This window comes from Camelus bactrianus, chromosome 5, assembly GCF_048773025.1.
Source record: "Camelus bactrianus isolate YW-2024 breed Bactrian camel chromosome 5, ASM4877302v1, whole genome shotgun sequence".
Taxonomy (NCBI): domain Eukaryota; kingdom Metazoa; phylum Chordata; class Mammalia; order Artiodactyla; family Camelidae; genus Camelus; species Camelus bactrianus.
In genome coordinates, this window is record NC_133543.1 from 82,343,427 (window position 1) to 82,359,990 (window position 16,564).

Sequence of the window (16,564 nt, forward strand, 5' to 3'; positions counted from 1 at the left end):
TGGTGGCAGAGGTGTTAGTTGCAGCAGCTAAAGTGAACCTTAGAGCCTCCAGGACAAGGACAAATGAGAGAGAAGCTTGGCAGTCTGTGGGTGGCAGGACAGCCCCGCCCACTCCCATGCTGCCTCTGCCAGCATGAGTCATGTTGCGATCCATGTGAATCTTAAGAGTTGGGTGTGCAGTCATGAGAGCTGCGCCTCTGAGTAGAAGCCAGCATTGAACCTGCAGGGCATCCTTACTCTGGGTGAACAGTCATTTGCCCTGAAACCCAGCGGGTCTGGAAAATAAAGGACGTCTTTCTGTGTGGCAATGGGTTGGGGGTTGGTAATGCAAAGAAATTATCTGAATCACTCTCAGATGCATGGAAGTAGAAATCTAAAGGGATGCTTTCTAGATGGGAATGTGCAAATTCACGTCATTCAGTATTTATGCTTACAGAACCCACTTAATGTCAGAGATGGCATTTGTAATGCAGTCAACACCTACATAGCACACAGATATTTTTGCTTGAAAAATAGAATATGTAGGAGGACACCTGTATATACAGTGTATATATCAGTGTACAAATTACCATAAGATAAATATTACAGTAGCTGTATATAATAGCAGGATGTCTGAGAAAGTAAAGTTCATCTTAAAAGATAAAATGGATTTTTCAAATTCCTGATTTGACCAAGATGAATCCAAGAAAGTATTAGTAGAACACTGTGGATTCATTTACTGTACAGCATTCAGAGAGGATATGACTTAAACCACCCTTAAACATGGTGAAAAGATGCTTAACTTAACTCATAATAAAAGAAATGCAAGGAGATTGAAATAAAACTACACTGAGATATCATTCTCTTTCCTATCAGATTGACAAAAATTCCAAAATACTGACGTCATGCTTTGTTAGTGAAGCTTGGAGGAACAGGCACCCTTCTGAGGGGAATCTAGTCATAACCATTAAAATTACAAATTCATTTATGCTTGAATCCAGTAATCTCACTTCTGGGAAATCAGCCTAGAGATACGCCTGAAAAGGTAGAAAATGATAGAGATTTCAGGTTCTCTGTTGTGCCATTTGTTAAGAGTATAAGCCTGGAAACAATCAAGTATGTATTGATGGTGGATTGGTTCAGTAAGTGATACACAGCCACACGTTGGAATATTACACAGCTATAAAATGCAAACGTGGGAAAAATCAGTGTGCTAATATGGAAAGGGCTCCAGGTTGTGTTACTAAGAGAAGGAAGCGAGTGCAGAGCAGGACCTGGAGTGTGCTCCTTGGAATGTAACAAAGGAGGAGGACTGGCAAGAACAAAACATGTTTCTGAATTCATGGAGCAAGCAAGAAATGTAGGCTCTTGGAGTGGGATTTGAGGGGCCACTAGGGCCCAGTGAGAAGTGAGATTAGCTTTGAGAACCAGAGATGGAAGTCAGAGACTGACTTGCTGTCAAGTCCAGAGTGCTGAGCCAGGACTGTTGAAGTCCCTCCTGCCTGAAATCGGTGATGGACTCAGCATTCCAGGAGGGTTTAAGCCTATGATGAGCACCAAGTGGCAGGTGTAAGGGTGGGAGGGATACATGACTGACAGCTGAGTCTCCAGACATTCACGTCTGACTGGCTGTGGGAGGTGAGGGAAAGGAGGAGTTCGGAGAAAAAGCTGAGGTCCACAGTCTGGCTGAGTAATCTTTTCCCTGACTCTTTCTATAAGCTTAAACCAGTGGGTAAAACTGTTGTTCTACTGCTGGATTATTGCAGGAATCGTCCTGTGAAAGTACTAACAGTGTCTGATAGTATACTTCCCATCTTAACAGTTCAGCCTGTTGACCAAACAGGGAATGTTATCAGCAGAGATTTCATGGGAAAGTTGTAAAACTTCTGTGAAGGCCTATCAGTCTCAAAACATGAGAGATGGGTGACCTGTGCTTAGAATTTGGTCTCTAAATCTAACAGTGAGGAGCTGCAGGGAAAACTGGTCTGGTTGCTCAGTGGCAAAGTAAATTCTGGAGCTCCTGCCCTCGCAACTGTCCTCATTCAGTGTTGCTTCACACGGCATGCACCAGTACCCTGATTTACAGCTACAGCTTTAAAACTTAAAGTTGTGTTGAAAATGTTGACCAAGAAGCATAAAGAGAGTGGATTATGTTTAGTACGTGCTGTTATGCTATATTTTAAAAGTATTTTATTTCAAACATTCCTTTGCACTGCTCAGTTGCCCAGATTAATACATTACCAAGGATTCTCCAGCAGTGGTGTTACCTACTTTGTGCCTAAGATCTCACCGATGTCATGTATTGAACACATTGACACCTAAGAGGTGGATTTTCTCTTGTAGAAGGAATTTAATAGAATTGAAATGTGTTTTGTTTACTAACCAGTATTTTACATTGGTCTTCAAGTAAAAATGAAATATGATGTTTCTAATAGTGTTTACTATCATTCAGATAACATAGAAATCATTTAATCAGATGGAAATTAAACAGCAGTTCCTCCAATAGGGAAGGACTCTGCAGCTAAATTGAGGTGAATAATACAATGATACTAATAGGTAATATTGTTCTTTCATTTTAGTTAATCTGCCAGGGAAAATTCTTAATTGAGTAAAGCACATATATAACAAAGATCACATTGTTGTAGTCAGAATAGAGATTGAATTGAAAACGGTTAGATGGAGTGAGCATTGTGTTTTCTGAAAAAAAAAAATCAAAACCAGACAGGTTCAAAAGATTTTGATACATTGGGTCTTAATTAGGTGTGAGAACTGTCCCACCTCATGGCTGCCCAAGATTTAGGGCTGTTCTCTTTTCAGAAAGGGTGCAATTTTTGTTTTAGGGCAGTGGACCATGTAAGCTTTGAGCCCTACGTCTTTTCTTGTTTTAATTGTTCAAGTTTTAAAGCAAAAATTATTCTAAACTCTCCACAATTTCTCAGTTGCTACAACCTTCTTTTACTGCACAGCATAGTTTCATAATATCATATTGTGTTCCTGTTAAATTTAATTATATTAATTATTTTAAAATTAAAATATCTTAAGTTCATGAGTATTTTATCACAACACAAATTTTAGTGATAAAATCTAGGAGTATCATTTTTTTAAGAAGGGATCAATTAGCAAAATATTAAATACAAAAATCCTTCACACTTAAATCACTGTTCATTTTTATCTCTTGCAGAAAATTACGTTTAATTGATATAGAAGAATTTCACAATCGCCAGGAGGCATTAGAGCTTTCGAGTTTTCAGAGCATTGCCATGAGACACATGGAATCTGCCAAAGAGACTCTGCTTAAAATGTAAAGTTTTGAAATTTCGTGCAGAAAAACAAATTTAAAAATGTGGTTGGTGAGCTGCTGTAGTTGAACTGCTTTTAGAAAATCCCATTTTAATGGGTTTGTAATCACTTCTGTTTGCAGGTTAAATATGATGTCTTTAACTTCCTTGCTCTGTGATGTCTATCCAGATGTTCTACACAGCATAGATGTAGGAAAACTAAAATGATTATAATTGATGGTTACTTTTTTCTCAGTGTCTGCTTTCTACCTCTGCTCTGAGTGTAGGGCTGGATAACATGGGGAAATGATCATCAACTAATCATTCACCAGACATTTATTTGATACCTACTATTAATACATGCAGGGTGCTGTGCCTCTTTCATTTTGTTTTTGGATGGAGGATGCAGAAGAGTTTAAAGAATGATTAGGTGGGAAAATATATTCTTTAAAGGAGTTTACAATCTTACTGGAAGGTTAGACTTATCAAATGATAATTAAATCGCATCTTGGATTGGCCCTTCCAAGTGGGATAGCCACATATGATAATTATTGATGCTGGCGCCAGATAGTATGTTCTGAACAATACAGGAAAATTGTCTCTATCAGGGGTCATTAAGTTATTATAAATGGGATGTTAAAATTAGATCAAATTTAAGGCAACAGAGGATATGAAACTCTAGCATGGCTTCATGATTTCCAAGAGTTCCTTAGAAATGAATCTTGACAGTGTTAAGACTGAACCTTTCCTTTGTATTTTTTTCTCCTCTAATATGTTAGGATCAAATTCTTTGTCTGACCTTACTTGACTGGACTTGAGACTTTTGTTTAATGTTAGTACTTAGTTCACACAAACAGAGGTGCAGAATGAAACTTCAGAATTAATTGCAGAGAAGGAGATGACCTCATAAGGACAGGATAAGAATAAGTTATCTTGATCTCCAACTTCAGGGTTACAACACAGAATGCAGTACCACTGCAAATTTTAATAGATTGGTTGTCAAAGTACACTGTAGAGTATAAACCTTTATTGAATAATTTTTCTGGGAGATGTAGATTGATTAGCTGTATCTCTTGATGCCTCCTGATTGATTCTGAGGTAAGAACCCTCTGACCATACTTAGTGAGCCAGAATATGCAGATCGTGACTAAGAGGCAGAGCATCGGCTCACCGCAGTGGAGAAGCAATTAGCAAATGATTAATTGTGACACTTACTCTAAACCTAAACGTCTTCTCTTAGTCGTCGTCTTCTACTTCTACTCAGCAGTTGTTGTGGTTTATCACCACCATCTTCTGTAAGTCTCTGTGCTGTCTCCTTTTGTCTATTTTTTTTTCTTTATGGATTTCTTTTTCTGGCTCTCCTTATTCTTACTATCTTTTCTAAGAGTAGGGGCTCTCCAGGTATTTGCTTTTGTTTTTCTTCTTTGTATTCTCGACAGTTTCATGCTTTCATCTGTCTTAACTGTCTCAAGATCTTATGTTTTCTGAGCTCTATGCCCGTCTTATAAATTTCACACTGTGTCTCCCCAGTTCAATGACAAATCAGCACCTGGATCTCAGCATTTCCATGCTAGTGCTTGTTTTTTTCTTCCCAGCCTGCTATTATTCCTCTTCTGGACCATTCTCAGGCCAAATTGAAACTTTGTGACTTTTTCTGTCTCTTTTGCTCATCATCTACTCCTCACCATCCCCAGTCTGCCCCCACAATGTATTGCTAAATATTCTTTTTTTGTTGAGGTATATATTTCACTTAGCATAAAACTCACCGCTTTTCATGTGTACAGTTCAGTGGCTTATAATATATTCACAAGATTGTGCAGTAATCACCACTAATTTCATCACCATTAATACCATCAACCCAAAAGAAACTGTGTATTGGTTAGCAGTGACTCCATTCCCCCATAACAAGCCCCTGGCAGCCACTAATACACTTTATGCCCCTGTGGATTTCCCTATTCTGGGCATTTCATCTAAATGGAATGACACAATGGATAGCTATTTATGTCTGACTTCTTACACTAGGCATAATGTTTTCAAGGTTCATCCATGTTATAGCATGTATCAGTACTTTATTCCTTCTCATGGTCAAATAATATTCCATTATAGGATATCCCACATTTTGACTATCCATTCATCAGTTTGAGTTGTTTCTACTTTTTGGCTACTATGAATAATGCTACTGTGAGCACTTGTTTTGTATAAATATATGTTTTCAGTTCTCTTGGGTGTATACCTAGGAGTGAAATTGCTGGGTTTTATGATAACTCTATATTTAAATTTTTGAGGAACTGCCATGATGTCTTCCAAAGTGTCTGTAAGATTTTACATTCCAACAGCAATGCATGAAGGTTTCAGTTTCTCTATATCCTTGCCAACATAAGTTATTGTCCATCTTTTTTATTATAGCCGTCCTAGTGGATGTGAAGTGCTGTCTCATTTGTGGTTTTGAAACTTGTATTTCCCTAATGACTAATGATGCTGAGCATCTTTTCACACGTTTATTGTCCATTCACTTATATTTTTGGATAAATATTCAAATAAATATTGTTAAGTCTTTATTTTTGAGTTGTGAGGGTTCTTTATATAGTTGTCCCTTGGGATCCATTGGTTATTGGTCCAGGACCCTGCAGATACCAAAATCCATGGATGCTCAAGTCCTTTATATAATGTGGCATAGCATTTGCATGTAACCTACACATATCTTCCACATGATCTCTAGATTACTTATAATACTTAATTCAATGTAAATGCTAATGCTATATAAATAGTTGCTGACACAGAAATTCCAGTTTTGCTTTTTGAAACTTTCTGGAATTTTTTTTCCTGAATATTTTCAATCTGCAGTTAATTAAATCCACAGTTGTGGGACCGATAGATACAGAAGGCTAGCTATGTTCTGAGTACTTTATGAGACCCTTATCAATTATGGTTTGCAAACATTTCTCCCATTACGAGCTTTGTCCATTCACTTTCTTGATAGTATCATTTGAAGGACAGATATTTTTAATTTTGGTGAAGTCCAATTTAACTATTTTTGTATATTGATTTTATATCTCACAACCTTACTAACCTTGTTTATTAACTCAAATAATGTGTGTTCTTTATAGCTTTTTCTATATAAGAGCAGGTCATCTGCAAATATAGTTCTACTTCTTCATTTCTTACCTGTATATGTTTTTTTTCTTTTCTTTGCCTAATTACTCTAATTAGAACCCCCAATACAATGCTGAATGGAAGTGGCAAGAGTGGACATCCTTGTTTTGTTCCTGATGTCAGAGGAAAGGCTTTCAGTCTTCGTCTGACATTAAGTTAGCTGTGTAGATATCCTTTATCAGGTTGAGGAATTTCCCTTTCATTCTTAGTTTCTTGATTGTTTTTACTATGAAATAGTGTAGATTTTCCAAATGCTTTTTCTGCATCTATTCAGAAGGCAGTGAGTTTTTCTCCTTTATTCTATTAATATGGTATGTTACATTGATTTACTATACTGAGCCAGCCTTGCATACCACTTGGTCATGGAGCATAATCCTTTTTATATGCTTCTAAATTCAGTTTGCTAGTAGTTTTTTTTTTTTTTTGTCTGTATTTATAAAGGATGTGGATCTGTAGTTTTCTTTTTCTTGTGATATCTTTGTCTTGTTTTAGTATTATGACAGTACTGTCCTCACAGAATGAGTTAGGAAGTATTCCTTTCTCTTACTCTTTTTGAAAGGCTTTGTCAAGGACTTGTGTTAATTCTTCTTTAAACATTCAGTAAAACTAACCAGTGAAGCTATCTGTTCCTGGATCCTGGCCATTTAAATTTTTTTAGAATTATTTTTATTATTAACTTAATCTATTTGCTTGTTACAGGTCTATTCATGTTTTCTATTTCTTCTTGAGTCAGTTTTGGCAAGTTGTGTTTTTCTAGGAATTTGCTAGGTTATCTACTTTGTTGGCATGGGATTGTTTATTATATTCTGTTATCATCTTTATTTCTGTGAGATCAATATTAATGTCTCATTTTTTCATTCATTTTAACAGTTTAAGTCTTTGCTCTTTTCTTGTTGGTCAGTCTGGCTATATGCTTATCAATTTTGCTGATCTTATCAAAGAACCAGTTCTTGTTTTTACTTATTTTCCCTGTTGTTTTTCTGTTCTCTATTTTGTTTCTTTCCACTCAAATCTTTATTTCTTCTTTTCTTCTTGTTTTGAGTTTAGTTTTCTCTTATTTTTCCAGTTTCTAGTGAAAGTTTAGGCTATTAGGTTAAGACCTTTTATGTATTTTAATGTATTTACAGCTATGAGGTTCCTTCTGACTACGGCTTTTCTGTATCCTAAGAGTTTTGATATGTGGTGTTCTCATTTTCATTCATCTCAAATTATTTTCTTATTCCCCGTGTGATTTTTTCAAGTCTTTGGCTGTTTAGGACTGTGTTAGTTTCCACATATTTGTGAATTTCCATAATGCCCTGTTACTGATTTTCTAATTTTGTATGATTTAAGTCATTTTACATTTATTGAGACTTCTTTTATAAGCACCAACTATTCTTGATCCTTTCTTGGAGCATCTTCCCTGTGTTCTCCTTTCACTTAATTCCCACTGCTACTGCCCTTGGCAGGCCCTTTTATCCTCCCATGTAGCCTACAGACCACTGCCAAATGAATCTTAAAATATCCGCTAGTTCATTCCTTCCCTTTTGTTGACAAAATAAGTCCACATTTCTAAGCCTGCCTTTTAAGGTCTTTTGCAACCCAGATCTAGCCTATCTTTTCCCTTCTCAGTTCAGAAGAAAACTTCCAGCTTGGGCCATGCCTGTAGAAATAGTCATGTTAAATTAAACAGAATATAACTTCTAAGACTAGTCTATAATCATACCTTGCCACTGTTAAATATCTATTCTATGGGTAAATCTGTAGACAATTTATTCTCCTTTTTAACCAATTATTGACTTTCTAAATAATTAGGTACTCCTTGTTTGTTTCCATCTGTGAGATGGGGATACTAGGGAAATTAGAAAGTTGTCTGGTTGCTTCCCACTTAAACTCTATGACTCTTAGTATTGTCATCCTTGCAGACATAATTGTATCAGATTGAATCAGAGGTTAAGAGGAATGAAACAGAATAAGAAACTCTTGAATACTATTAGCAAACTTTTATGTTTTATACATATAATATGTGTATAAAAACTTTGTACAGCAAAAAGCAACCATCAACAAAATATACAGGCAGGCTACTGAATAGAAGAAAATATTTGCAACTATATATCTAATAAGGAGTTAATGTCCAAAATATATAAAGAACTCTTACAATGCAATACCAAAAACAATTTGATTTAAAAATGAGCAGAAGATCTGAATAGATATTTTTCCAAAGAAGATACACAGATAAATAACAGGTACATGAAAATGTGGTCAATATTACTAATTATCAGGGGAATGCAAATCAAAACCATAATAAGATATCACCTCACACTTGTCAGAATGGCTATTATCAAAAAAACAAGAAATAACAAGTGTTGGTGAGGATGTGGGGAAAAGGGAACTCTTGTGCACTGTTAGTACAACCACTGTGGAAAACCGTATGGAGATTCCTAAAAAATTTAAAAATAGAACTACCATATGACCCAGGAATTCTACTTCTGGATATTTACTTGAAGAAAATGAAAATACTAATTTGAAAAGACACGTACTTCCTTGTTCATTAGAGCCTTACCTAAATGTTCATCAATGGATGAATGGATAAAGAAAATGTGTGTGTGCGTGTAAAATGAAATCTTTTTCAGCCGTAAAGAGTGTAATCTTGCCATTTGTAACAGCATGGATGGAACTTGGGGGTATTAGGCTAAGTGAAATATGTCAGACAGAGAAAGACAAATACCATATAATCTCACTTATACATGGAATCTAAAATGACAACTAGAAAAACTGGGCTCATAGATACAGAAAGCAGTTGATGGTTGTGGAAGGAGGGCAGTAGGGGTGAATGAAATAGGTGAAGAGGGTTAAAAAGTACAAATTTCCTGTTATATAATAAGCCATGGAGATGTAATATACAGCATTATTAACTATAATTATAGTAATACTGTATTGTATATTTAAAAGTTGCTAGGAGAGTAAGTCTTAAAAGTTCTTATCACAAGAAGATAAAATTTTAACTGTCTAATGACCGATGTTAACTAGACTTACTGTGATCATTTTGCAATATATACAAATAATGAATCATTATGTTGTATACCTGGAGCTAATATAATGTAATGTCAATTATAGTTCAATTTTAAAAAATCATGGTTCATACTACTTACAGTACTTAATGCAGCTCATTACTGAAAAAAATCTCTCTTGTGTCTTTCAGTACCCAGCCCAAATGACCCTTCTGTGAAATCTTTACTGTTACCTCATCAAAAATGATCTCTTCCTTCTGAATGCCTCTGGTGCTTGATTTTGTTACTACTTTTCTTCTATAATATATATTTATACATATGCCTTTCCCCCTTCACTAGCCTATAAGCACTTTGAGGACTGAATAATATTTAGTACTGCATGTGTTTTGTACATGATAGGGAACCCTGTAGGTATTTTTGAAACAATGAGTGAATAATTTTTAAAATGTATTTTCTGTTAATACTTTTCCTGGTGCTACAGCCCCAGACTTACTCCATCTCTTGCCTGAGCTACTAAAAATGTCTCAGTCCCCTTCCTTAATCTAGCTTTGCTCTTCTCTACTTAGCATTTGCTACTTGTTCTCTTTACCTATTGCTTTAACAGTGATGCCCTACTGCAGAAAGATCTGCAGTGTATTCATAGAGCATGAGCCTGTCCCAAGTTCTTATGTTTAGCCCCCAAGTTCTGCAAAAGTCTTCACAGACTTTTGCCTCACTTACTCCTATTTTCTAGTCTATTAGCTCTATCATAGTTAGTGAAATGATCCCACCTTTTTTTCTTTTTATCTTACTTCTTCAGATCATTTTCTCAGGGTCTTCGTCATTTCATTTTTATCTATTCTTCAGTGAAATTGCCATCTTCATTATAAAATCTTCCTCAGTTACTTCTATAAAAATTTATCTCTATCCTTTGACTCCAGAGCTGTTTTTCTTCTATGATGCATTGCCTTCATTATTATGAAAGAGAAGGAATGATGCCATTTTTAATATTTAGTATTTCCCAGGACACTGTCCCTAGCCATAGTAGACACTAAACATATATTTGTTAAAGGGATGAATACATATATTTAAAATTTAGATCTTGCTTGGAGCATTCAGGCAACTTCTGAATTTATATTGCCTCCTTATTTTAAAATATTTATTATCTCTTATGGAAGAAGGTACTAATATTCCTTCATTTTGTAGTGTTGGACAGTGGTTTTGTAAACTGAAAACTTCACTTGTTATCATAATGTATCTATATGTGAATTTCACTGTTTTCCTTTTATTACAAGGATACATACACATTTGAAACTTGTTTTAAATCAGTCACTCTTTTAGGATTTAACATTAAGGAGGTTGAGAATATAATATACTTGATTTTGTTGATTTGTATCTAGTTTTCAAGTCATTGTGAAACAGAATAGCATAAAATACCAAGTGGGCTGAACCAAATAAGCCCTCCCTTGGTTTAATCAGTTACTCACATTTTAGCTTTAAACTAACAAAACCCATTACCTGGAGAACATTTCAGAGACTGGAGAGGAGTATCCTGTAATATCCAATAAAGTTAATTGTAGTATTTATTCAGAAGGTACAGGAATCATGGTTCCAGGAGTTTGATTTACCTTTTTCTCACAGCATCATGTCGTTGAGTCATTTTCCATTGGCTATCATTAAAATTTCTGTTCCTAGGAGAAGTGAAATATGCTAGGCACTTACATTTCAGAGAGTGGATAATGCCACTTAGCAGTCATACCTCTCTATGAAGACCTTTGGATGCCCAGAAGTTACTGTTAACACTTAATGTAAAAGGAGTAATTCATTGAGAGTATTAACTTTTAAAAGTCTTTTGCTCTTTCAAGGTGGTTACCAGAAGTGCAGAATATTTACTACCAAGGTAATAAAAAAAAGCAGTTGCCCACGGGTGACAGCAGTGCCAGACTGGAATCTTTCTTCAACTGTGCTGCTGCACTTATGACTTTACAGCTGCAGGAACTTGCTTTGGTTTCCATGCAAGAGTTCACAGACTTAATTGCACAGCCCCCAGTAAGTATAGTTCCGTTATACCAGTATGCATTAGCTAACTTATTTTCAGCTCTTTCAGAGAGGAAAATAATAAAATAATCTATACCAGTGGGAGAGCAAGAAGTGTCTTTAGACCTATTATACTTACCTGTTTAAAAAAAAATTGTGTCAACCTGTATATGTAGGATATGTTATCATCATATTGGTGAAGTTAGTGGAAATAAGTAAAAATTCCCATAGTTGGGAATTTTGGGTCATGATGTCTGGGAAAGCTTTCTATAAGGGATTCTTTTCTTTCTGGAAGAAGGTCCTGTTGCAGTGTGAGCAGAGTCTGGGAATTTGAATGTTCTCCTCTTGGGTTCCTTCTTGCATGATTCTAGAGCCCGGCTGCTATGCATACCCTCCTTTTTCTGGAACCTTGACCCTATAGTTGATCGGTAGGCCCAATGGGTACTAGATGCCAACAAGTCTAGCTGGGAATGGCTCTTGCCCTTTTTGGTAGAGATCCTCATTGGCTTAGCTGTCTAGGGCATAAGAGGAAGGGTGAGTTTCCGTGTATTGTAATTGGGACCAGTGCACTCCTCAGTCTTTTACAATTCATATGCATATATATATATATGTATGTGTGTGTATATATATATATATATATATATATATATATATATATACACACACATACACACACACATATATACACACTTTGTAACACATATACATTTTTTGTTACAGGATTCTGTTAGAGCTTTTGAACATCCAGGCTTCGTCATGAGGCTGATTCTTGATAAAGACGCTATTACGTTTGAACCTGATTTCAACGACTACATAGACATCCTTCTAAACATTTATGATGTCATGATTAAGGCTGTCAGTTTTGTGCCAAGAGTTGAAACAAAGTTGTATTCCAAATGGGTAAGTAACAGGGGTATTCTGATTGCTTGAATTTGCATGATGATATTTACTTCAAATAATTTAAAGGTGAAGACAGGTGTGGTCTGCTTTACAGAATATCAGTGGCCTAATAACATTGGCTTATATGGAAGTTTTGCTTCAGAAAATAGTATTTTCCTATTAGCTTCTTTTCTATACCGGTTTCTTAAACCAGTCTTTCATTGAACTCAACTGGAAACTTTCTGAGGTGACTGAATTAAAGCTGTAATCGGGTTCGAAGTGGTCAGTGAGTACTTGCTGTAGACTCACACCATGCTGTCGGCCTGCATTTTACTTTTCCAATTCTGTAAGACTTTTCCCCAATTGACTACCTTCCTCATACACCCTTTTCTGTAAATCGTTGTGTCTCTGTACTTCCAAATGGTAGATCCTACTTCTCTTCTCTCTTGGGCCAAATACTTAGCAAAGCTCTGCTGAGTGGTGGTGTTTCAGCGGTAGTTACTGCAGTCTAGCATATGAAGTGAGCATGTCTGAAAGTTCCTTAACTCTCAAGGTTTTCAAGTTTTGTAAGTCCAACCAGTAGTTTTCTTCTTCCGTTTTTATTTTTTAGTTTATGTACATTTTGTGCATACAAAAGAGTACAGGAGGCTGGTGTCTAAAGTTTTAGTGATGAAGTTGACACCTGCATGTCTACAATCTAACTGAAGCAGTGACTGTTACCTTTTACCTCTACCCCCACAACTGCCCTTCCCTGTTCACATCCCTGTCCTACTTCTAGCAAAAGAATCACTGTCTTGAGTTTTTCAGTTATTATTCTAAATTTTTAAAGGTAAACTTACTTCCTGTTTGTATATCCATAAACAATTTCTTTTTAGCTTTTCCATGTCTTTGTATAGATAGTCATCTTATAAATAAGCCGTGACTTGTTTTATTTTGCTCAATGTTATGATTGTGACATTATTTATTTTGAGATGTTATCTTCTTCATAGAGCTTCTAATTTATTTCATTTAATTTTCATTTTCTAGGAATCCATTAAGTTCTTTTTTCAAATAGGCCTGGTCATTTTTGACAAAATACTTAGTCATGTGTTCATTACTCTTCTCTGTGTGTTGATCTGGCTTCTGATCCTGTGGTTGACTTGTGTGGTGTTTTTCCTTTATCACTATGGGCTCATACATGTAAGAATTTTATGCAGGGAAGTCTTTGAGGTCTTGATTTGAGTTGATTTCTCTGGAATTTGCATATTTTCTTGACACGTGCTCTGGAGGCCCCTGCAAACCCAAGACCCTTTTAAACAAAATTCTTGCCTGAGGATTTTGTGGGCAATATTGGCTGCATGAAGGTTTACTCAAACCTGTATGAGAACAGGCTTGTGGTTACAAATTCTTAAAATGACCACCCCTCTTCTCCACTGAAAAATAAGGTCAGAATGGGACATTTCCCTTTCTTGCCTCCTCATTCAAAGGTTCTGTCACCTTTAGCTTTCCAAAATTTTATGTCCTCAGAACCGTCTTTTTGAGACTGTCACCTTTCAGTGTTCTTGGCTTTATGTGGGGGTATCAATTATGACTTCCCACCTTGCTCAGGCTGGAAGCTTTCTTTCCTGACAGCCATTTTCCGCACCTCCCAGACCCCCACCCCCACACCTATGGCCACCTTGCTGGAGACTCAGTTAAGCAAAGCTTGGACCACCAGGGGTCAGTGGTCTCCAGGGCAGCTCCTCACTTCTGCACATAGTAACCTCTCAGTTTATGCGTTCTCTCGTGTGTGGCCCCTTAGACTTCCCTAACTATTCTGCTTCCTTAGCTGTGCATTGTAAGAGTTATAGTTGGCATTTTCCCCTGCATATTTATGTGTTTTGAAATAGGTAGTTGTTTTCAGGATATCTATTCCTCAAATTGCTATAAATAAAAGTCTCTCAAGAAATGTGTTGTTTGTCTTTTAATTCCAGTTCATCTATTGCATCCTTTTCTCTTCTATTCATATCCCACCTTTTCTCAAGAATGACTGAATGTAGCTATGGAACAGACAGGTATAACAAGTTAATAAAAGATACTAGATGAAACTCAAAGTGGAGAAAAGTATTGTAATCATCCAAATGAACATAATGGCCACGATTTTATGCTTATAAAATGTGACTCTAACCTCCCTGGTTTCTAAAGTGAAGAGGAAAATGTGACGAATTTTAGACTGCTCAGATATTTGTCCCAGTATCAAATTTTGAGAGATAGGTTGTACATGGGACATTCTACATTGGGTAATGGTTCTAAAACCCTATGTATCAGAATCATGTGGTGACATTTAAAAAATGCAAATCCACCCGCCATCACCCCCACTTCTAGAGATGCAGATTTACAATGACAGTCTGTACTCAGAAACAGGTCCTGGTAAAATATCCCTAGATGATCTTGGCAATCAGTCAAGTTTGGAAACAAGTGATACTTGAGGAAGATAAAAATTTTTATACATTTCTGTTTATTATGAATTGATCCCCACAGTAAGTCTAGTAACGATCTGTCACCACACACAGTTATTACAGTGTTATTGACTATATTCCCTGTGTTGTACATTACACCCCTGTACTTTATAACTGGAAGCTTGAACCTCTTAATCTCCTCCACCTATTGTATCTGACCCCCACCCACCTCCTCTCTGGCAACAACCAGTTTGAATAGGAGAATTCTGTATCTATGACTCTGTTTCTGTTTTACTTGGGGGGTTTTTTGGTATATACACATATTTTGTTGAAGTATAGTCAGTTTACAATGCTGTGTCAATTTTTGGTGTACAGTATAATGCTTCAGTCATACATATACATACATTCCTTTCATACTCTTTTTCACCATAAGTTACAATCTATTGAATATAATTCCCTGTGCTATACAGTATAAACTTGTTTACCTATTTTATATATATATTAGTTAGTATCTACAAATCTCAAACTCCCAATTTATCCCTTCCTACCCCTTTCCCCGACAGTAACCATAAGTTTGTTTTCTATGTCTGTGAGTCTGTTTCTGTTTTGTAAATAAGTTTGTCTTTTTTTTTTTTTTTTTTAGATTCCACATATGAGTGATATCATACAGTACTTTTCTTTCTCTTTCTGGCTTACTTCACTTAGAATGACAATCTCCAGGTCTGTCCATGTTGCTGCAAATGGCATTATTTTATTATTTTTATGGCTGAGTAGTATTCCATTGTATAACCATAGCAGAACTTCTTTATGCAGTCATCTGTCGATGGACATTTAGGTTGTTTCCATGTCTTGGCTATTGTAAATAGTGCTTCTGTGAACATTGGGGTGCATGTATCTTTTTGAATTAAGGTGAGGGAGCTAATTGAACGTGGTCTCAATGATCTTTGACAGCAACTGTAGAAGTGGAATTTATGTAGCTGTTTCTTCTCACAATATTTGATAGAAACTGAAAGTGAAATTAAAATACACTTTCCCCATCCCCTATGTCAGGCAAACCTGCAGGGTCTAAGGTGCTGTGAGTCCCAGTACATCACCCTCTCATAATGTAATTTGATATGCTTTTGAACACTTGAGCTGTTTCATACAAAAAATTAACTCTTGGTAGGAACTGATTAGAATTTAAGTCAAAAGTATTCTTTCTAATATAGTTCTGAACTACTGGTATCTGATTCTGTTTAGAAAGATGGATTATCTATAGGTTTTGGAAATTTAGACATACTGTTAATAAATTTAAGAAACATTCTATGATGAATATTAATGAGTTTCACATTAGATCCAACAATTTCACATTGCATACAGTACATTATATATATTGCTTTATCCTAAAGTTCCCTTTCAGAAAAGAGACAGTAACTCATACCAATCCTTCTCAAACTCTTCCAAAAGATTGAAGAGGAGAGAACACTCCCAAACTCATTCTTTGAAGCCACCATCACCCTGATACCAAAATCAGACAAACTACCAAAAAAGAAAATTACAGTCCAGTATTATAGATGAGCATAGATGCAAAATTTTCAACAAAATATTAGCAAACAGAATCCAACAACATATAAAAAAGATCATACATTATGATCAAGTTGAATTCATCAAGTTGGAAGGATGGTTCAACATGTTCAAATCAATCAGTGTGATACATCACGTCAACAAGAGAAAGGACAAAAATTACAGAATCATCTTAATAGATGCCGAAAAAGCATCTGATAAAATTCAACACCGATTTATGATAAAAAACTCTTACCAAAGTAGATAGAGAGGGAACATATATCAACATAATAAACACTATTTATTCAAA

The 16,564-nt window shown here is 35.9% G+C and overlaps 1 protein-coding gene across 4 annotated transcripts in view; it reads left to right on the plus strand.

Annotated features, from left to right (window-relative positions):
* DNAH7 (dynein axonemal heavy chain 7) overlaps positions 1–16,564 on the plus strand; it is a 220,506-nt gene that overhangs the window by 35,638 nt on the left and 168,304 nt on the right. For all 4 annotated transcript variants that reach the window (XM_074364244.1, XM_045511984.2, XM_074364246.1 and 1 more), the window contains exons 10-12: positions 3,161–3,280; positions 11,245–11,428; positions 12,137–12,316. In XM_074364244.1, coding sequence (XP_074220345.1) covers positions 3,161–3,280; positions 11,245–11,428; positions 12,137–12,316 — 484 coding nt within the window. The remainder of the gene's footprint in view (positions 1–3,160; positions 3,281–11,244; positions 11,429–12,136; positions 12,317–16,564) is intronic.